We start from the raw sequence: 22,862 nt of genomic DNA on the forward strand, positions 1-22,862 counted from the left end.
GGAAATAAGCTCTTCAAAGTGGATGTCCTCTAAAGGGAAGTTGCTGAGATGCATGTAAGACAGGCTGATACATAAAGTTGGCATAAAGTTATCCTGGAAAGAGCTTAAAAGGAATTTTAGAAAGATAGGTATCTCCTGCTTTCTGAAGTTCACTTTATACCACTTTGTCTTTATGAAAGACCTGCATTAATATCTGTTTATGCTAACCAAAAGAAATCTGAAGAGGATTTTTGCTTATACAAAAAAAGTTACAGGCTTACTTCGTTTTATTGCACTTTGCTTTACTGTACTTTGCAGATACTGAATTTTTCACAAATAGAAGGTTTGTGGCAGCTCTGCATCAAACAAATCTAGTGGCACCATTTTCCCAATGGCATTTACTCACTTTGTTTCTGTGTTGCATTTTGGTAATTCTCACAATATTTCAAACTTCTAAATTATTATCATTTTGTCATTGTGATCTGTGATCAGTTATCTTTTTTTAGGTATAGTTGATTTACAGTATTATATTATTTTGGGGTACACAACATAGTGATTCAAAATTTTTATTGGTTATACTCCATTCGAAGTTATTATAAAATATTGGCTATATTCCCTGTGCTATATAATATATCCTTGTACTTTATTTTATACACAGTAGTTTGTATATCTTAACCCTCTCTTCCTGTGGTGTCCCTCCCCACTTCCCTATCCCTATTGGTAACAACTAGTTTGTCCACTATATATTTGCATCTGTTTCTATTTTGTTATATTTATTCATTTGTTTTACTTTTTAGATTCCATATGTAAGTGATAACATATAGTATTTGTCTTTCTCTGACTTTTTTCACTAATCCTAATGCTCTCTAGATACATCCATGTTGTCGCAAATGTAGAATTTCATTCTTTTTTCTGGCTGAGTAGTATTCCATTGTGTATATAAACCATAGTTTCTTTATCCATTCATCTCTTGATGGACATTTAGGTTGCTTCCATATCTTGGCTATCATAAATAATGCTTCTGTGAACATTGGGGTGCATGTATAGTTTCAAATTAGCATTTTCATTTTCTTTTCCTGTATGCTCAGGAGTGGAGTTGCTGTATCATGTGGTCATTGTACTGTTGGTTTCCTGAGGAACCTCTGTACTGTTCTCCATAGTGGCTACACCAGCTTCCATCCCCACCAATGGTGTACAGTGTTCTTTTTCTCCACATTCTTGCTGACATATATTTGTGGTCTTCTTGATCATGGCCATTCTGCTACATGTGGGGTCATCTCATTATGGTTTTGATTTGCATTTCTTTGATGATTAGCAGTGTTGAGCGTCTTTTCATATGCCTTTTGGCCACCCTATATCTTCTTTGAAAAAATGTCTATTCAGGTCTTCTGCCCATTATTTAGTCAGGTTATTTGGGTTTTCTTTTTTTTTATATACTGAATTGTATGAACTGTTTGTTTTGGAGATTAGCCCCTTTTTAGTCATATTGTTTGCAAATATTTTCTCCCATTCAGTAAGTTGTCTTCTCATTTTGGTCAGTGGTTTCCTTTGCTCTGCGAAAGTTTTTAATTAGGTCCCATTTGTTTACTTTTGCTTTTCTTTCCTGTGCTTTAGTTCAGTTGGTCAGTCGTGTCCGACTCTTTGCGACCCCATGAACCACAGCACGCCAGGCCTCCCTGTCCATCACCAACTCCTGGAATCTACCCAAACCCATGTCCATAGAGTCAGTGATGGCATCCAGTCATCTCATCCTCTGTCGTCCCCTTCTCCTCCTGCCCTCAATCTTTCCTAGCATCAGGGTCTTTTCAAATGAGTTACCTCTTCACATCAGGTGGCCAAAGAATGGGAAAGACTAGAGATCTCTTCAAGAAAATTAGTGATACCAAGGGAACATTTCATGCAAAGATGGGCTCAATGAAGGACAGAAATGGTACCCACTTTGTGGAGAAATTTTATCATAAACAGATATTGAATTTTGTCAAAAGCTTTCTCTGCATCTATTGAGATGACCATATGATTTTTGTTCTTCAGTCATTGTGGTATATTACATTGAGTAATTTGTAAATATTGAACCATCTTTGCATCCCTGGGTTAAATCCCACTTGAGGCGATCAGTGAGCTTTGATGTTAATATTGCAGTTGTTTTGGGCTGGTACAAATCATGCCCATATTAGATGGTGACCTTAAAAGATAAATGTGTATTCTGACTTCTCTACCAACCAGGGCTCCCCTGGTGGCTCAGTTGGTAAAGAATCCACCTGCAGTGTGGGAAACCTGGGATCATTCCCTGGGTTGGGAAGATCCCCTGGAGAAGCGAAGAGCTACCCACTTCAGTATTCTGGCCAGGAGAATTGCATGGACTGCACAGTCCATGGGGTCACAAAGAGTCAGACATCACTGAGCGACTTTCACTCACCAACCAGCTATTCCCTCATCTCTGTCCCTCTCCTTGGGTTTTCCTGTTCCCTGAGATGCAACAGTTGTTGAAATAGAGCAATTAATAACCTTGCAATAGCCGCTAAGTGTTCTAATGAAAGGAAGAGTTGCAGGTCTCTCGTTGCAAATCAAAAGCTAGAAATTATTAAGCTTAGTGAGGAAGTTCTATTGAAAACTGTAATAGGCCTAAAGCTAGGCCTCTTATGCCAAACACTTAGCCAAGTTGTGAATGCAAAGGAAAAATACTTGAAAGAAATTAGAAGTGCTACTCCAGTGAACACAGGAGTGATAAGAAAGTGAAACAGCCTTATTGTTGATATAGAGAAAACTTTAGTGTTCTGGATAGAATATTAAATCAGCCACAACAGTCCCTTAAACTGAAGCCTAATCTAGAGGAAGGCACTTCAGTTCTGTAAAAGCTGAGAGAGGTGAGGAAACTGCAGAAGAAAAGTTTGGAGCCAGCAGAGGTTGGTTCAAGGAAAGAAGCCATCTCTATCATTTCAGATTATAAGGTGAAGCAGCAAGTGCTAATGTGGAAGCTGCAGAAGGTTATCCAGAAGACCTCGCGAATATAACTAATGTAGGTGACTATACCAAACAACAGATTTTCAGTGTAGTCAATACAGCCTTCTATTGGAAGAAGATGCCATCTAGGGCTTTCATCTAGCTAGAGAAGAAAAGTAATGCCTGTCTTCAAAACTCCAAGACACAGGCTGACTCTCTTGTTGGGGGCTGATGTAGCTAGTAATTTTAAGTAGAAGCCAGTGCTTATTTACCATTCTGAAAATCCTAGCAAAAAGAATTGTGCTAAATCAACTCTGCCCTCTAGAAATGGAACAACATATCTGGATGACAACACATCTCTTTACAACATGGTTTACTAAATATTTTAAGCCTACTCTAGAGACTTACTGCTTAGAAGGAAAGATTTCTTTCAAAATATTACTGCTCATTGACAGTATGTCTGGTCACCCAGGAGCTCTGATGGAAATCTACAATGATATTAATATTGTTTTCATGCCTGCTAACACAACATCCATTCTGCAGCCTGTGGATGAAGGAGTCATTTCAACTTTAAAGTCTTATTATTTAAGAAATACATTTTGAGAGGCTTCAGTTGCCATAAATAGCGATTCCTTTGATGAATTTGGGAAAAGTCAATTGAAAACCTCTGGAAGGATTCACCTTTCTAGATGCCATTAAAAATATTAATAATTAATGGAAAGAGGTAAAAATATCAACATTAACAGGAGTTTGGAAGAAGCTGATTCCAGCCCTCATATGACACTGATGGATTTAAGACTTCAGTAGAGAAAGTAATTGCAGATGTGAAAATAGCAAGAGAACTAGAAATAGAAGTGGAGCTTGAAGATGTGACTGAATTGCTACAATCTCATGATAAAACTTTAATGGGTGAAGAGTTGCTTCTTTCAGTTGAGCAAAGAAAGTAGTTTCCTGAGATGAAATCTACTCCTGGTGATAGTTCCATAAATACTGTTGAAATGACAACAAAGGATTAGAAGATGACATAAACTTAACTGCAGAGTCTGAGAGGACTGATTCCAATTTTGAAAGAAGATCTACTGTGGGTGAAATGCTGTCAAAACAGCATTGCATGCTACAGAGAAATCATTTGTGAAAGAAAGAGTTGATCAACGTGATAAACTTTGTTGTTGTCTTATTTTAAGAAATTAGCACAGCCTTTGCCACTTTTAGCAACCGTCACCCTGATTAGTCGGCAGCCGTCAACACCAAGACAAGACCATATACCAAAGAAAAGATTGCAGTTTGCTGAAAATTTAGATGATGGTTAGTATTTTTAACAATAAAGTTTTTACAATTAAATTATACACATTCTTTTTTTAAGACATAATGTTATTATCACACACTTACTTGCATGCAATATAGTATAAACATAATTTTTATATGTACCAGGAAATCCAAAAATTTATGTGACTTGCTTTATTGCAATATTCACCTTATTGAGGTTGTCTGGAACCAAACCTTCATTACATCTAAGGTGTGCCTGTAACTATTTCTTCAGTTTGTATAGTTCCTTTTGGAGAAGGAAATGGCAACCCACTCCAGTGTTCTTGCCTGGAGAATCCTATGGACAGAGGGGCCTGGTGGGCTGTGGTCTATGGGGTTGCAAAGAGTTGGACACGACTAAGTAACTAACACATGCCATTTCAGCTTTGGAAAGGTGTCATAAAAATGATGTACTTTTGGGCAGCTGGGGAACTGATTATTACTAGATGTATTCATTCAGTTCAGTTCAGTTCAGTTCCATCGCTCAGTCGTGTCCGACTCTTTGTGACCCCATGAATCACAGCACACCAGGCCTCCCTGTCCATCACCAACTCCGGGAGTTCACTCAAACTCATGTCCATCGAGTCAGTGATGCCATCCAGCCATCTCATCCTCTGTCGTCCCCTTTTCCTCCTGCCCTCAATCTCTCCCAGCATCAGTCTTTTCTAATGAGTCAACTCTTCGCATCAGGTGGCCATAGTATTGGAGTTTCAGCTTTAGCATCAGTCCTTCCAAAGAACACCCAGGACTGATCTCCTTTAGGTTGGATCTCCTTGCAGTCCAAGGGACTCTCAAGAGTCTTCTCCAACACCACAGTTCAAAAGCATCAATTCTTCGGCACTCAGCTTTCTTCACAGTCCAACTCTCACATCCATACATGACCACTGGAAAAACCATAGCCTTGACTAGATGGACCTTTGTTGGCAAAGTAATATCTTTGCTTTTCAATATGATATCTAGGTTGATCATAACTTTCCTTCCAAGATGTATTCATTATGAACAACCAAAGCTGTTTTCAATTTAGTTATTCAGGTACACTCAAGGCAGGAGTTGATAATTCTAAATTGTAGAATCAAATTGGCACTGGACATTGATCAGACAATGAAATGCAAAAATCCTCTTAGTATGCAGACAGCAAAGCAAAACAAATTAGTAAGTTTATCATAGAATCTGTGGGGAAAGAGACCAGAATTTTTTTGTAAACAAGAGATGATAGTAGAAATTAATACTGTAATTTACAGTAGTAGTAGAAGGGTGATATATGAGTAATTAATATGTTGTGTCATTGATTTTACCTTTATTTAATAGGTTGCCTTTATAGTTTTGTTTTAATGAAAATAAAATTTAGGGCTATTTAACTTTTCCTCCCAATTGTGATCTCCCTAGCATTTTTTTCCCTGTAAGATTCTTAGTATATCAGTCTGCTTTCTCTTTACATGTAGATTTTTCAAGAATGCTTGTAATTAGTGTCAGATTTCATAAATGAGAATTACATATACCCTGTCCTAAGATATAGCAATAGGTACAAACTCAACCTCAACACTCATTTCCATTATCTGAATTTGTGTGTGTGTGTTTCATGACTCAGTGGTTAGATAACAAAATCGATTTGGTAGGCCACGGCTATAATTTTAGAAAAGGAAAAGAATTAGTATGAATAAAAAAATCCTAGAGTTCCTCACGCATTATCTTAGTTTAGGCTGCTATAGCAAACTACCATAGATTGGATGGCTTAAACAAGATTTTTGTTTTTCACAGTTCTGGAGGCTGAGAAATTCAAGATCAAGGTACTAGCCAATTCAGTGTCTGGTGAAGGCCCTCTTCTTAATATGCAGAAGAAGGCCCTCTTCTTATAGCTACCTTTTTGCTATATTATTACATGTTGAAGAGTGAGTGAGTGAGCATGCACAAGCAAGCAAGCTAGCTCTCTGATCTCTTCTTATAATGGCACTGATCCTGTCATCAAGGCTTCACATCATGTAAACCTAATTACCTCCCAATGGCCATACCTCCAATTACCATCACATTGAGGGTCAGGGTTTCAATGTAAGAATTTTGGAGACATGCAAGCATGTAGTCCGTAGCACACATAATATGAGTAAGATTTGTTTCATGGAACTTATGTTTCAGTTTCATGCTTGTGCATAAAAATAGCTATGTAAGTGCATTTAAGTCATAATGTAAAATATATTTATTTTGGTTGTGGTTAGAAAGCTTGGTGGTGGTGGTGGTTGTGGTGTAGTCACTGAGTTGTGTCCAGCCCTTGTGACCCCATGGACTGTAGCCTGCTGGGCTCCTCTATCCATGAGATTTCCCAGGCAAGAATACTAGAGTGGGATTGCCATGCCCTTCTTCAGGGGATCTTCCCAACCCAAGAATCAAACCCTCTTGCATTACAGGCATATTCTTTAGACCTTTGAGCCACCAAGAATCCCCCCAAAACTTGAGAAATGTCTAAATTCAGTTAGATTAGGTACTGTACCAACATAGTTAATATATAATACTAATTCTTGATGTTGTTTTTCAGAATAAGGAATCAAAAGAAGAGCAAGTGTAAGTATTTATTTCATTTTAAAATTTTTCTTAGTACTTTCAAGTGTGCTTTACCAGTGTGACACAACCTTGCTTTGGTACATATTCTCAGAATATGGTAATATTCTTAAGAGAAGAAAAGACAGTTTTTTTATCTTAATAAGTTGTCGGGTTTTTTATTGAAAGTGACAGAAAGTTAAATTATCACTTGTTTTTTATTGAAAGTGACAAAGTTAAATTATCACTTGTTTTGGGAGAATATAATCTCTTACATTTTTCTGTGTGGCTACTCAAGAGTCATCCAATGCCTACTGCTTTATTCAAGGACTAAATTTGTTTCCAGCATAAAATCTTTTGAAATACAGTCTAGATTACAGTTAGCCAATGTAGATGAAATAAAATTTAACCTTAAAGACAGATTATCTTTTGTCCCAGTAACCCCTTTTACAAAAATAGTTTCATGTGGTTTGGTTTGTTTAATTAATCTGTCTTATTTTTTTTATAATCCCAGTTGTTAACAGTGAATTTTGAACCTTTACTGAACACCTTTTAATGTCTGAAGATAATTGTGAGCTATATTCTCCAGCAACATGATTAATGACAGTGTAGTAGAGGAAGGAAGTAGGGGAGACATCCTATGAAGAGATCAGTTAAAAGTTTTGTTAAGTAGTTATAGAGAACTCTCTATAAGGACATACTTATCTTTAAAATGGTAACAAGAACATACTTTGTTAGCTTTAAAGCATCTTGTAGTTGATATTTTCTCATTGATAATGGACATGATCCACTTGGTACATTAGTAGTTCATCATCCAAGGTGGGTTTTCACTTTCTCTGTCAACAAGTTGAGCCACTAAACTGATAGTGTATGTCTGTGTCTTTTCAAGGTTATGTCTGTTGTTGTTGTTCAATCATTAAGTCTTGTCTGACTCTTTGTGACCCCGTGGACTGCAGCACACCAGGCTTCCCTGTCCTTCACTATCTCCCAGAGTTTGCTCAAATTCATGTCCATTGAGTCGATGAGGGTATCTAACCATCTCATCCTCTGCTGCTCTTTTCTCCTTTTGCCTTTAATCTTTCCCAGCTTCTGGGCCTTTGCCAGTGAGTTGGCTTTTCACATCAGGTGGCCGAAGTATCGGAGCTTCCACTTCAGCATCAGTCCTTCCAAAGAACATTCTGGGTTGATTTTCTTTAGGATTGACTGATTTGATGTTCTTGAAGTCCAAGGGACCATCAAGAATCTTCCCCAGGACTGCAGTTTGAAAACATCAATTCTCAGCACTCAGCCTTCTTTATGGTCCAAGTCTCACATCCTTATATGACTACTGGAAAAACCACAGCTTTAACTATACAGACCTTTGTTGGCAAATTCATGTCTCTGCTTCCTAATATGTTGTCTAGGTTTGTCATAGCTTTCCTTCCAACATCTTTTAATTTAATGCCTGCAGTCACTGGACCATCTGCAGTGATTTTGGAGCCCAAGAAAATAAAGTCTGTCACTGCTTTCACTTTCCCCCCTTCTATTTGCCATGAAATGATGTAACCGGATGCAATGATCTTAGTTTTTTGAATGTTGAGTTTTAAGCCAACTTTTTCACTCTTCTTTCACCCTCATCAAGAGGCTCTTTAGTTCCTCTCACTTTTTGCCATTAGAGTGGTATCATCTGCATATCTGAGGTCGTTGGTATTTCTCCTGGCAATCTTGATTCCAGGTATGAATGAATGAATGAATGAATCTTGATTCATTCATCTAGCCTAGCATTTCACATAATATACTCTGCACATAAGTTAAATAAGCAGGGTGACAATATACAGCCTTGATGTACTCCTTTCCCAATTTTGAATCAGTCAGTTGTTCCATGTCCAGTTCTAACTGTTAATTCTTGGCATACAGGTTTCTCAGGAGACAGGAAAGGTGGTCTGATATTCCCATCTCTTTAAGAATTTTCCATAGTTGTTGTGATCCATACAGTCAAAGACATTAGCGTAGGTAATGAAGCAGAAGTAAATGTTTTTCTTCAACTCCCTTGCTTTCTCCATGATCCAATAATCTGGTCCCTCTGCCTCTTTGAAATCCAGCTTGTGCATCTGGGAGTTCCCGGTTCCATACTGCTGAAGCCTAGCTTGAAGGATTTTGAGCATAACCTTGCTAGTATGTGAAATGAGCACAATTGTACAGTAGTTTGAACATTCTTTGGCATTACCTTTCTTTGGGATTGGAATGAAGACTTAACGTTTTCTAGTTCTCTGGCTACTACTAAGTCTTCCAAATTTGTTAACATATCGAGTGTAGCATTTTAACAGCATCATCTTTTAGGATTTTAAATAGCTCAGCTGAAATTATGTCACCTCCACTAGCTTTGTTCCTAGTAATGCTTCCTAAAGCCCACTTGATTTCACACTCCTAGATGTCTGGCTCTAGGTGAGTGATCATACCATCATGGTTATCTGGGTCATTAAGACCTTTTTTGTGTAGTTTTTCTTTGTATTCTTGCCACCATCTCTTAATTTCTTCTGCTTCTGTTAGATCTTTATCATTTCTATCCTTTATCATGCCCATCCTTACGTGAAGTGTTCCCTTAATATCTCCAATTTTCTTGAAGATATATCTAGGCTTTCCCATTATATTGTTTTCCTCCATTTCTTTGCATTGTTCATTTAAGAAGGCTTTCTTACCTCTCTTTGCTATTCTCTGGAACTCTGCATTCCGTTGAGTCTATCTTTCCCTTTCTCCCTTGCCTTTTACTTCCTCAGCTGTTTGGAAAGCTTCCTCAGACAACACTTTGTCTTCTTGCACATCTTTTTCTTTGGGGTGGTTTGATCAAGGCCTCCTGTACAGTGTTACAAACCTCTGTTCATAGTTCCTTAGGCACTCATGTCTACCAGATCTAACCCCTTGAATCTTTCCTTCACCTCCACTGTATAATCATAAAGGATGATTTAGGTCATACCTGAATGGCCTCATGGTTTTCCCTACTTTCTTCAATTTAAGACTGAATTTGGCAATAAGGAGCTCATGATCTGAGCCACAGTCAGCTCCAGGTCTTGTTTTTACCGACTGTATAGAGCTTCTTCATCTTTGCTGCAAAAAACACAATTAGTTTGATTTCATTATTGACCATCTGGTGATGTCCACGTGTGGAGTTGTCTCTTGGGTTGTTGGAAAAGAGTGTTTGCTATGACTAGTGAAAAAGTAAGTTTATGTCTAGATACCATAAATGTAAATTATTAAAGGATGAAACAGTATAATCAGTCATTTTGCTTCTTTTCACTTACACCATAGACCCAAACCTGGATGATCATCAAATCACCCAGGGAACTTTGTTTTAAATGAAAAATTTCAAAACACACAAAAGTAAAGAGAATAATAACAGTATATCTATGTTTGTAGGTATACCTGTCATCCTGATTTTACAGTTTTCATTGTTTTCCCACATTTGCTTCATTCTTCCCTTCATATTTATTTTTTGAGTGTTTTCAGTCTCAAAACTGTATAATTTTATCTATACATGCTTCAGTTTGCATCTCTTTAATAGAAGAATATTTTCCTATATTATCACAATGCTATTATCATACTTTAAAAATTTAGAAGTAACCTTTTCTAGCTTTTCAAAAGTATAAATTCATATTTTTGCATCTGTTGTGGTTTCAGGAAGAATATAAATTTTAAAAAACTGTTGAAGTAATATGGAAAACTGAGTTTTGGAACTGTGGTCTAAAGTAATTTATTTCATTGAACTTTCCAAAATGTTTGAGTTAGTCTAGAATACTTCAGTGATATGTAATGACTGTTCTATAGTGTTTTACAAGTTATTCTACAAGCATAATATGTCCTTTTTTCTAGATCTCATTGACCTAAAATAAGTACTAATGCATCTATTTTCTTTCTATTTGCTAATAAAGTCGAGTAATTTATATCATGCTATATGTAAAAGTACTATTTCTTGTTATTATTCAGTGAGATTAGGAAGGAAATTCATAGCTACTAAATAGTAGGCCAACTGAAATGATACTAGCATGCATTTAAATTTTAGACATACGCATAAAAATGAGTTAATTGCCATTGTACTTATAGTATTTCCTTTCTTTTCTCAGTGGTTTCTAGTTACTGAAATTCATTATTACTACGGCTTGTTTTTTTTTTTTTTGAATAAAATCTTGTTACAAAAAAAAACCCTGTTACAAAACAAACCTCCATCTTAAATCTGCTTTATGTATGTTACTATTCAGAGCCCTCTATTTAAATATACATGAGACCTAAGCACTGAAGTTGATCAAACCAACCTGCCTGTCAGGAATACTGTAATGATTAAATAATATGGCAGATGTGGAAATGCTTGTCAATATTTCCCAAAGTATTGTTTCTCAAAGTAACTGATATATAATTAACATAATTATAACTTGAAAAATGAACTCCATGGTCTCATAATTCTTAGAAGCACTACTATGAACAGAATAGGTACCTCAATTGAGTGCTATCTCAAATATGCTAAAATTGATTGTGAGTCTCCAAAAGAAATACATGGTATCGGCACTGTCCAAACTTTGAACCTTTCTGATCTAAGCATCTCATAAGACCAGTACAATATTAATTTGGGAAATAATGGCTTAGATGAAAAACACTATACAGTTATAAAAGGTCACATTGGTTATGTCACCACTATAGCCCAAATATGATAGGAAAGGAAGAGCAGTTGAAGAAAGAACAAGCAAATCTGTATGCAGTCAGTAGATTTATGAAAGATGATGCAAGCAATATTCAAGAAGATTCTACGACTGAAGACAAGTTCTGTAGTCTGGATGAATTGCATATTCTGGACATGATACAGCAGGTAAGCCTGATTGGAGAGGGTACAGTCCTGCCTTCCTTCTTCCAGAATAATTGTTAACCATTTTCTCCCCACGACTCTTGGAACATCACGTTAACCTAGTGATTTACGTTGTGTTTGTGAGGAAAAATAAAAAGTAGGAAAGGATGGACAGAGGGATGGCTGACATAAAAAAGAACTCTAAGAACTAGAAACTCTTCACTTCAGTCCTCAAACCATTTCCTGGTTTTAAGTATTGGGCAGAGCTGATTACAGATGCATACTTTATAAAGAGTTTTCAAATAACACAAGGAAGAAAAAATACCCTAGCATAATCCCATTGGATTAAATTTCATTAGGAAAATAGCTTTATAAAACAAAGCTACTTTCACTTGTTAGATAATTAAACTTGGCTGTTACAAAGAAATATCTACAAAAATATTAATAACAACACTTTTTTGGATTCCTTTCCTGTTAGTAGTCAGTGCTGGTGATGACATACATATATGAAGGTGCACGTGAGCATGATCTATGTGCTTAACAGAGCACTTAATGAGACAAAACTATGAAAGCTTTTGTGTGTGTGTGTGAAAAACCACAGGATTTACTTACCCATGAGAATTTTATACTGAGATAATTTTATGATAACCTGTTCCAGGGTTTAAGTATAATAATATATAGTATATAGTATCGATAATATTGATTGTCTAAGGCAACAGTTAGTGCAAATGATTCTCTGACTGATAGTACATTAGTATGATTATCGTATCTTTCTGTCTCCTTTCCAATTAAAATACATAAAGTTTAACTGAAATGACATTTTCTAGGCTTTGAATGTCACACTAAGGTTTAAATATGGGGTCTTTAGTTTTCATTCAACAGCTATGAGAACTCAGAATCAAAATGTCACACACATTTTGAAAAATGTTTATTCATTCATTTTTTCAAAAATCACTTAGCACCTACTTTGTGTCAAGAGGTATGCCAAGATATGGTCCCTGTGATGATAGTGTTTATAATCCAGTGGAGAAATTGAACATTAACCTAAGGTGATAATTCCTAAGGTAATAATTAGGGACTTGAGCAATCACGATTGCCTGAGTTAGAATTCTGGCTCTTCACTTACTGTGTGACCTTGGGCAAGCTACCTAGTTTTATCATCTCTAAAACAGGAATATCAAGTACCTTCTTCATATGATCTTGTGACAACAAAAGCATTATGAAAAAAACTTTAAAAATGGTGAGCTTGCAGTTAACATTATCCAGTAGTAGCAGCAGCAGACAAATAACTCTGGTACTGTTCAGTGAATGCTGTGATTGGAGAGAGGTAGATTTATTTAAACTAATCAGAGAATGATGTTTGCATTGAAAGCTATAATGCGTGAGTTAGCAACTTAAATACCCACCAAATAACTAAAATAGTAGTGCTTTTCCTTTAAATAACTGTCATATTAAGTGCTTTTTTTTAAAGTTACTTACGTATTTCTGTCTGTGCTGGGTCTTTGTTGCTGTGTGGGTTTTTCTGTAGCTGTGGCAAGTGGGGGCTGCTCTCTCATTGCGGTATGCATGCATTTCATTGCGGTGGCTTCTCTGGTTGTGGAGCACAGGCTTAGTTGCTCCACAGAATATAGGATCTTCCAGGAGAGGGATTGAACCCATGACACCTACATTAGTAGGTGGATTCTTTACCACTGAGCCACGAGGGAAGTCCCCTAAGTGCTTTTTTAAAGAGAAAAATAAAGCATTCATATTCCATTTGCTCAATAGGGCTCAACCAAGATAACTACAGAATATGGAGAAACTGAGAAGGAAAAGCTCGCTCGACAACGGCAGCTTTGTAAATTGCACTATCAGTGTGAAGTAAGTACTTTTGCCCTTAGATCTGAGGCAAGTTAGAGATAGTTTTTGAAGAGTCCAATTTTTTTCTTTAAATTTCTGAAGACTTGAATAAAATTAGTTGAAATAATATTTTTCATTAATCAGGATTTCAAAAGACAGTTGAAAACAGTGACTTTGTGGTGGCAAGAAAACCAAATGCAGATTAAAAAGAAAGATAAAATCATCGCATCTCTTAACCAACAAGTGGCTTTTGGAATCAGTAAGATGTCCAAGTAAGTGCAAATCTGTTGCTAGAAGAAAATCCTGTGTTAAAAGGTAATCCCTATGTAGCCACTAGGTGGCATTGTGACTGCACATTAGGAACTGGCAACCACAAGGACTGCACTTGCTAAAAAACCCACTGTATTTTTGCCTTGCCAGCTGGATTGAGAAATAAGCAACTGCTCACTCTGTATATCAGCTTTTCATATATTGGCTGAATAAGTGTGAAGATAATAGAATTACATGAGAATGATAATTAACTTTCAGGTCATGGCTCTAATTTGTAAAAATGTGACTAATGATTGGCTGGTTTATAGCATATGAGAATTACATTTCTCAAAGACATCACTGACTCACTTTTATACTTTTTAATGTTGGTTTCTGAGAGTGTGTTTTAAGCACAAGATATTGAAAACAAATCAAATTCCTGGAGAATCTTTTCTCCCCTATCAATCTCATATCTTTTACAACCTTAAGTATTAAATGCCTAAGACTAAAAATTCTGATTTAATATGGAAAATTAGTATCCTGCTCCATTCTTTTTAATCTAGCCACTGGCTCAAACCACTATTGGGTGAAATAGTAGTATAATTTGTAACATATTATTTTGATAAACAGTGATACCACAAAATACCAGTCATTCATGATATGTGATTTGAAATCCACTGCAATTCCCAGCGGAAAAGGCAGTGGCAACCCACTCCAGTACTCCTGCCTGGAAAATCCCATGGGCGGAGGAGCCTGGAAGGCTGCAGTCCACGGGCTTGCGAAGAGTCGGACATGACTGAGCGACCTTTCACTTTCACTTTTCACTTTCATGCTTTGGAGAAGGAAATGGCAACCCACTCCAGTGTTCTTGCCTGGAGAGTCCCAGGGACGGGGGAGCCTGGTGGGCTGCCGTCTCTGTGGTCGCACAGAGTTGGACACGACTGAAGTGACTTAGCAGCAGCAGCAGCAGTTCCTAGACTGCTAATAATGAAAATAGGTTCTAGGGAGTACCTCAGTGTAAGGAACCCATGATGCCAATTGGAAAATTGGAAAAATGCTTGACAGAGATTTTGGTCTTAAATTTTCTCCCACATAACATATCATTCAACCTGAAGGGGTTTTAAGGAAGAACAGGATGCCATACCTCTAGCAACATGATATCACTTGCAAACACTTTCAGGTTTGTGGACCTAAAATAGGTGGGGCAAACTAAACTGGCTGACATCACTTAAGAAACCACACTTCAGGATTCAAAACTTTGTCTTTTAGCCTGGAAGATAATGACCAATCCACGAGTATGTTACATAGCATCAGAGATCAGAAAAGCAATGCCACCCATGCAGCTGCCTTTCTCCTTCACTATCTAAGATGTTCCTCTTCAATTCTGATACCTTACCCAGTGTAAGCAACCAGTTATAAAAAGCTGAGTCCATCAAATTCTCTAATCAAGTGTTCTCATGAAAGATTCTAGCTTGTGTGTTCATTGTGTGAGGACATCAAACATTTATCAGGTTCCCACGGTGTGCAAACAATTATGCAAGGACATGTAAAAGATGCCAAGATGTATCAGATATTAACTGTGAGCTTGTGGAAAATATAGATTAATATGAGAGGATTAAAATTACATACAATAGAGGGACCACCACTTCACCAACAGGTAGTAGCTTCTTGAGTTGCAAGTCCTCCTTAAAACTAAAACACCCTGGATAGAACACAGCAAACATAGGAAGACTCTGAAAGGTAGAAGAAGAAAGGTGACTGTCTAGAAACCTTGGAACTTGAAGAATGATGTGACAGTGACTTTTCTTATTGCCTTCCATGTATACTAGACAGGGCACTGCAGAAACCTCCAACGTAGAATTGCTAGTAAGCACAGGGGAGGGGGGGAGGGGAGCACTAAAGCGCCAAGAAAAGTCTGTTCCCTTTAACCAAATGATGAGGGAAAGGAAGATAGAATAACATTAAACCTTTTTGGCACTACACATTTACTCCAGCCAAACACCAGTAGCTCCACACCACTCCCCCCGGACACAGGTGCTGCACTCTGACAAAAGATGGACATACTTGGTTCCTCCTCAGCCACAAATAGAATTGTTCTGACTATTAATAACAAATGATTTCTAACATTTTATGGCATTCTTTCTTCTTAGATTACAGCGTCAGAGCCATGCTAAAGATAATGAAATCAAGAACCTTAAAGAGCAACTTTCGATGAAAAGGTAACAAACAGCTGGTCCTACAATAGACTACTGTCAGAGACTAGGGCTTATGAGTTCTTTTCCCTTTATTGCAATCATTACTGCTATCTGTGACTGCTTTATGAAACTGGCTAAGTTTTGTTCTGATTCATACATTTTTTTTATAATTGTTTTGAGATCTAATTCATATAGAATAAGATTCACCCTGTTAAAGTATACAATTACTTGGTTTTTAGTATATTCACAGAGGATTACAACTGTCACCACTATCCAATTCCAGGACATTTTTATCACCCTAAAAAGAAACCCTGGATCCATTAGAAATCACTGATTCTCTTTTCCCCCAACTTCTGGAAACCACTACTCTTTTTTTTTTTTTTTTTGGGTCTGGACATTTCATATAAATGGAGTCATATAATACATGCCTCTTCTGATTAACTTCTTTCACTTACCATGATGTTTTCAAGGTTCATCCATATTGCAGCAGGTATCAATACTCATTTCTTTTTTATGGACAAATAATATTCCATTATATGGACATTTCGTTTGTTTCCAGTTTTTGACTATTATCAGTAATGCTGTTATGAATATTTGTGTACAGATTTTTTGTGTGGACATATGCTTTTAGTTCTCTTGGGTATATACCTAAGAGTAGACTTGGTAAGACATGCAGCAAGCTCTGTGTTTAACTTTTGGAGGAACTGCCAGACTGTCTTCTAAGTGACTGTACCATTTTACAATCCCACCAGCAATGTATGAGTATTTTGATTCTCTACATTCTCACCAATACTTATGTTACCTGTTTTTGTTTCACCCATCATAGTATTTGTGAAGCGGTATGTATCTTTGTGGTTTTTATTTGCATTTTCCTAATAATTATCTTTTCATGTGCTTACTGTCTGTCTGTGTATCTACTTGGAGAAATGTCCATTTACTTCCTTTAAATATTTGTAATATTAGATTGTTTCTCTTTCACTGGGCTTCCCTAGTGGCTAAGTTGGTAAAGAATCTGTCCGCAATGCAGGAGACCCGGGTTCGATCCCTGAGTCAGGAAGATCCCCTGGAGAAGAAACTGGCAACCCACTCTAGTACTCTTTCCTGGAGAATTCCGTGGACAGAGGAGCCAGGCAGGCTACAGTCCATGGGATCGCAGTCGGGCTTGACTGTGTGACTGACTTTCACTTTCACTTTTTTCTCTTATAACTATTAAGAGTTCTTTGTATATTCTGGACACAAGTTTCTTGTCAGATACATGATTTATAAATATTTTCTTCCATTCTGTGGATTGTGTTTTTACTTCCTTGATGAAATCCAATTAATTTTTTTCTCTTATAGGCAAAATTTTCACAACATTCAATGGCATTATAATTCCTTTTTGTTGACTCTTCCATATTTTATGATTTTTCCCCTCAAAATACTCTGGCCTTAATGGATATTAACAACATATTGTTTTATCAAGCTTTTCATAAATGTTTGTCAGGTATTGACAAAGCATCCAGATGTTTCTAATAATAAAGCAATGAGGAAAGCCTTGTGAAAAAGTTCCTATTACAATGCTATATGTCCAATTAAATACTTTCATTGGGAATATAATTTGGTATGTATGGTCTAGTCTTCTGGGGCTGAAGTGTAGGAAGTTGAAATGGGTTAGGAAAAAGAGAAACCTCATAGGTAGCCATTTTCCATAATGTCCTTCATAAATAATATCCTTATCAGCATCTCCTCCTCTCTTTCTCAACCTACAGGAGTTGTTTTCATTCTGAGGTACTGAATATGAGCACTGAGATAACCAATAAAATATTTTAATACAGTAATGTAGCTTTATTACAGGGGTGGTTGCTATTGTTGTAACATAAAAAGGCTTGTAGAAACTTTATTTGATGTAAAATTTGTTAATAATAATAGCTTATTACTTAGTACTAAATATGTGCCAGATGCAAGTACTTGAAATATATTATCTGAATGAATGTTTCACAACAACTCTTTGAGGTAAGTAATATAGTTTTCTCCATTTTTCTATGTAAGGAAACTGAGGTATAGAGAAGTAACTTGTTCATGATTTCTTTTTTTTTTTAGATGCAATTGAAAGTTTAATGATCTTATTTTTTTTTAATTTTACATTTTTTTTAAAATTTTATTTTATTTTTAAACTTTACAATATTGTATTGGTTTTGCCAAATATCGAAATGAATCCGCCATGATTTCACATTTAATAAGTTATGAAGATCAGATTCATCTTCAGACAGCTTGATTTCAGAGTCAAGTTTTAAATCATAACCTCTGTACTGACAACTTTAAACCTTCCACACTCATGATAGTAAAGGATAACACTAAGGGTTAAGCAGTGTCTCTTCTTGCTTCTATGTGCCGTATAGTTTTCAGGAAATCATTTCCTATTCATTGAATAGCTTGTATCTGTGTGCCTCCTGAATGAAGTGGAAGAGTCTGACCTTGCTGCAATGTTACTGACTCTTTAATTATCATATATTTCAGATCTCAGTGGGAAATGGAGAAGCATAATCTGGAAAGCACGATTAAAACATACTTAAACAAACTGAATGCAGAAACTAGCAGGGCTTTAACAGCTGAGGTAAAAAAAAAAAGAGAGAGAGATGGAGTTGGGGAGGGAAGTTTTACTTGTGTACTAGTAAATACTAAAATACTAAAGAATTTTGAAAAGATTGTTTTTTGAATAAACAGAATTAAAACATCATAGGACCAGCCAGAAAAACCCAGTTCAAACTCTTGTGCTTTTCTTTTGACTCATTGGCGTTTTGTATGTTTACTTGAAGGTTGATGATCTTATGTTGTTTTCCCCCAAATGACTCCAAGAAATTGGTTTGCTTCAGTATATTTATCGTACTGATTTTGGAAAATTCTTATTAAACCAGGTGACTAAGCCAAATGTCTAAGAATAATATTTCACTGCTGCTATAATAAATCCTTTCTTTTTTGTTTAATTGTATAGATATTTCAAAACCACACACACACCATACATTCCAGTCAAAAACTAACTTACCTCTTCCCCTAGAAAGTCATTCAGTCTCTCCTAAGTTATTTTTGAACACCACAGCTAGGATTTCTCAAAAGAAATATGATTTTATGTATGTGTATAATTTTTATTTGTAGATAACCAATCTTGATGTAAAATAAAATTCAAATTTTGACATTAAAATCATCACAAACCTTCTCACCTTTGTCATGGGTAAGGCCTATTTTTAGCAGAGTACTCTGAAATCCAGAGCTCAACAATCAAAGGTTGATATCTGCACCAAAAATCCCTGGAGAGTGATGTATTGGAGTATTAAATTTAACTGGGAAAAGAAAATGACTTCAGATTACCTTAAGAACTCAAGTTTATAGACTTTTTCACTGCTTTTAATTGGAAAGTTTCTACTTCAGTTATTAATTTTAGAAACACTGAATGCTGTCCAAGAGTATAGTAAGCTACCTTCAGTGAATATTGAGTGATCCATAGAAAAAAACAAAGGCCAAATGACCATGCATCAATAATACATGGAGAGACATCAGACTAGATGATCTCCAAGCCACATTTGGATGGCATAGTCCTATATGGTCTCATTGTTTTCTTACTCCTTCATCAATTAAAACAAAAGTCAAACAGCAGGACTTCTTTTGAGTGTGCTTAAACTTTGCGGATGACACCACCCTTATAGCAGAAAGTGAAGAGGAACTAAAAAGCCTCTTGATGAAAGTGAAAGAGGAAAGTGAAAATGTTGGCTTAAAGCTCAACATTCAGAAAACTAAGATCATGGCATCTGGTCCCATCACTTCATGGCAAATAGATGGGGAAACGGTGGAAACAGTGTCAGACTTTATATTTTTGGGCTCCAAAATCACTGCAGATGGTGATTGCAGCCATGAAATTAAAAGATGCTTACTCCTTGGAAGGAAAGTTATGACCAACCTAGATAGCATATTCAAAAGCAGAGACTTTACTTTGCCAACAAAGGTCTGTCTGGTCAAGGCTATGGTTTTTCCAGTGGGCATGTATGGATGTGAGAGTTGGACTGTGAAGAAAGCTGAGTGCCGAAGAATTGATGCTTTTTAACTGTGGTGTTGGAGAAGACTCTTGAGAGTCCCTTGGACTGCAAGGAGATCCAACCAGTCCATCCTAAAGGAGATCAGTCCTGGGTCTTCTTTGGAAGGACTGATGCTAAAGCTGAAACTCCTATACTTCGCCCCCTCATGCGAAGAGTTGACTCATTGGAAAAGACCCTGATGTTGGGAGGGATTGGGGGCAAGAGGAGAAGGGGATGACAGAGGATGAGATGGCTGGATGGCATCACCGACTCGATGGACATGAGTTTGAGTGGACTCTGGGAGTTGGTGATGGACAGGAAGGCCTGGCGTGCTGTGGTTCATGGGGTCGCAAAGAGTCAGACATGACTGAGTGACTGAACTGAACTGAACTGAAACTTTGCTGCATAATATGAGAGCTTTTAAAAACCCCATTTACCAGACTGCACCTAGAATCAATTAGAATCTCTGGAATCAAAGCACCATTGTTTAAAGTTTCTGAGATGATTCTATTGCATATGCAAGTTTGAAAACTAATGTTCTGAAATGTTTACCAACCAAGTAACTTTTGAATAAAAATAGTAGAACTTCAGGATTGATCAAAGAGCTTTAATGTGTTATGGTCAGGAAAGAAGCTCAGGTACTATTAGAAGAGATCTTTTAAAATAGCTTTAAATTTACTTGAAATGTTTGAAGAAAAATGTGTTCTTCTATAAGGACACCTTTCACTTCTTTCTCTTTCTCTCAAAAATCTGTAGGTATATTTCTTACAGTGTCGTAGAGATTTTGGTTTGCTTCATCTAGAGCAGACTGAAAAGGAATGCCTCAGTCAGCTTGCCAGGGCGACTCATATGGCAGCAAGGTAACCTCTCCCTCTTCCTTAATGTGTCTTGAACTCTGAGATCTCACAGGTGGCTCCAAGGTTGAACATAATCTGTGTTGTGTTTTACATATATGACATCAGAATCTTTGGAATGAAGAAGCCTTTTTTTTTTTTTTTTTTAAACCCTCAGATGTCATTTAATCACTTTGAGCTTTTACTTTGTTGATCCTGCTGTAGCACGGAGAAGTCTATTAAGTGCAGTAATAGCTGCTAGCAGATTTTTCCCATCCTCTAGCAATGAAGCAGATAGAAAGTCTCAGTCAGAGACATGCATAAAGACGAGATATTTACAAAACAAGGTGGATTCCAACTGGAAAACTTTTTCTAATTCTTTTCTCTTAATGCTTGATTTGAAATGCCTTTGGAAAAATACACTGAGGGAAAATCATCATTAATACCTAAAACTGTGTTAAAGGCAGTTTGCTACTGTGCTACAAATGAATGGTTTTCAAATTTTGGGCAGGTTGCATAGGATTCTTCTTCAATTTGTAATTTTACCAGGTACACCTTTAAACTTAAGGAATTAATTGAGTTAAACATCTCTGGGACCAATGCATCACTATTTTTAACGATTATTATTTCAATATAATCATCATTCTTCAGTTCTGAAGAATCAGAATCTCTGATGTTTAACAAGATTCCTAGGATATACTGTGGAGAAGGTAATGGGAACCCACTCCAGTACTCTTGCATGGAAAATCCCATGGGAGGAGGAGCCTGGTGGGCTCCAGTCCATGGTATCACTAGGAGTCAGACACGACTGAGCGACTTCACTTTCTTCACTTTCACTTTTCATTTTCATGCATTGGAGAAGGAAATGGCAACCCACTCCAATGTTCTTGCCTGGAGAATCCCAGGGTCAGGCGAGCCTAATGGGCTGCCATCTATGGGGTCACACAGAGTCAGACACGACTGAAGCGACTTAGCAGCAGCAGCAGCAGCAGGATATACTGATGTACATTCAGGTCAGGGAAGCACTGTTATAAGTGATCCGTCTGTCTGTGCTTCCTTAAGGGGGAAATGATGCTCTATAAATTAGAATATTATCAAGCTTCTTTGTTGGAGAAGGCAATGGCACCCCACTCCAGTACTCTTGCCTGGAAAATCCCATGGACGGAGGAGCCTGGTAGGCTGCAGTCCATGGGGTCGAGAAGAGTCAGACACGACTGAGCGACTTCACTTTCACTTTTCACTTTCATGCATTGGAGAAGGAAATGGCAACCCACTCCAGTGTTCTTGCCTGGAGAATCCCAGGGAGAGGGGAGCCTGGTGGGCTGCCACCTCTGGGGTAGCACAGAGTCGGACATGACTGAAGTGACTTAGCAGCTTAGCAGCAAGCTTCTTTGTATGAGATGATCTCAGTGATAACTTGTTAGGCTCTTTTAAAGTTACTGTGCTGGGTGATTTTGGGGTGGGGATGTTACAACAGATAGAACCTTCTGAAAGGCCACATGAAATCTCTCTTCTAGAGATACCAGACCCTAAACACCTTAAAACTGTTTTACTTAAATCATTTGGTGGGCTGCTTGGCAGAGCTGCTGTGTCTGTGCAATTTATACATTTTATAGAGACAGAAATCTATAATCCATCCTTGCAAAAGAGGTACTTCTTTGTGATTTGCCTTTTTGTAGGAAATATCTTTTTCTAATTTACAAAAGAGCCTTATAGGCCAACCATGGCCCTGTGATGTCAAGGTTAATGTGAAAATGGTCCAAAACCTGCTTCCAAGATGAGTCAACATCTTTGAGATTGCTCGTGCACTGATGCACGTGTGAGTGCCAAGTCACTTCAGTCATGTCCCATGACTCTGCCCTGTAGCCCGCCAGGCTCCTCTGTCCATGGGATTCTCCAGGCAAGAATGCTGGTGTGGGTTTCCATCCCCTCCTCCAGGGGATCTTCTGACCCAGGGGTTGAACCTGCGTCTCTTATATCTTCTGCATTGGCAGGTGGGTTCTTTACCCACCTGGGAAACCAAACTAGATGGCTAGGGCAATTTCCCTACTTGGTCTTCTTTGCCTGCCTTCTTCAGTGGAGGGATTCATGTACAAAGGTTTTATAGTATATCCTAAAAAATATTGCCAAGATAGAA

At 37.3% G+C, this 22,862-nt stretch overlaps 1 protein-coding gene across 12 annotated transcripts in view; it reads left to right on the forward strand.

Moving 5' to 3' along the window:
• DZIP3 (DAZ interacting zinc finger protein 3) overlaps positions 1–22,862 on the forward strand; it is a 129,841-nt gene that overhangs the window by 86,633 nt on the left and 20,346 nt on the right. For 11 of the 12 annotated variants that reach the window (NM_001076092.2, XM_059885574.1, XM_059885566.1 and 8 more), the window contains 7 exons: positions 6,752–6,777; positions 11,422–11,587; positions 13,331–13,423; positions 13,547–13,674; positions 15,802–15,870; positions 18,343–18,439; positions 20,649–20,752. In NM_001076092.2, coding sequence (NP_001069560.2) covers positions 6,752–6,777; positions 11,422–11,587; positions 13,331–13,423; positions 13,547–13,674; positions 15,802–15,870; positions 18,343–18,439; positions 20,649–20,752 — 683 coding nt within the window. The remainder of the gene's footprint in view (positions 1–6,751; positions 6,778–11,421; positions 11,588–13,330; positions 13,424–13,546; positions 13,675–15,801; positions 15,871–18,342; positions 18,440–20,648; positions 20,753–22,862) is intronic. The other variant, XM_059885585.1, reaches the window with a different exon arrangement.

Source organism: Bos taurus, chromosome 1, assembly GCF_002263795.3.
Source record: "Bos taurus isolate L1 Dominette 01449 registration number 42190680 breed Hereford chromosome 1, ARS-UCD2.0, whole genome shotgun sequence".
In the NCBI taxonomy this organism is placed as follows: Eukaryota; Metazoa; Chordata; class Mammalia; order Artiodactyla; family Bovidae; genus Bos; species Bos taurus.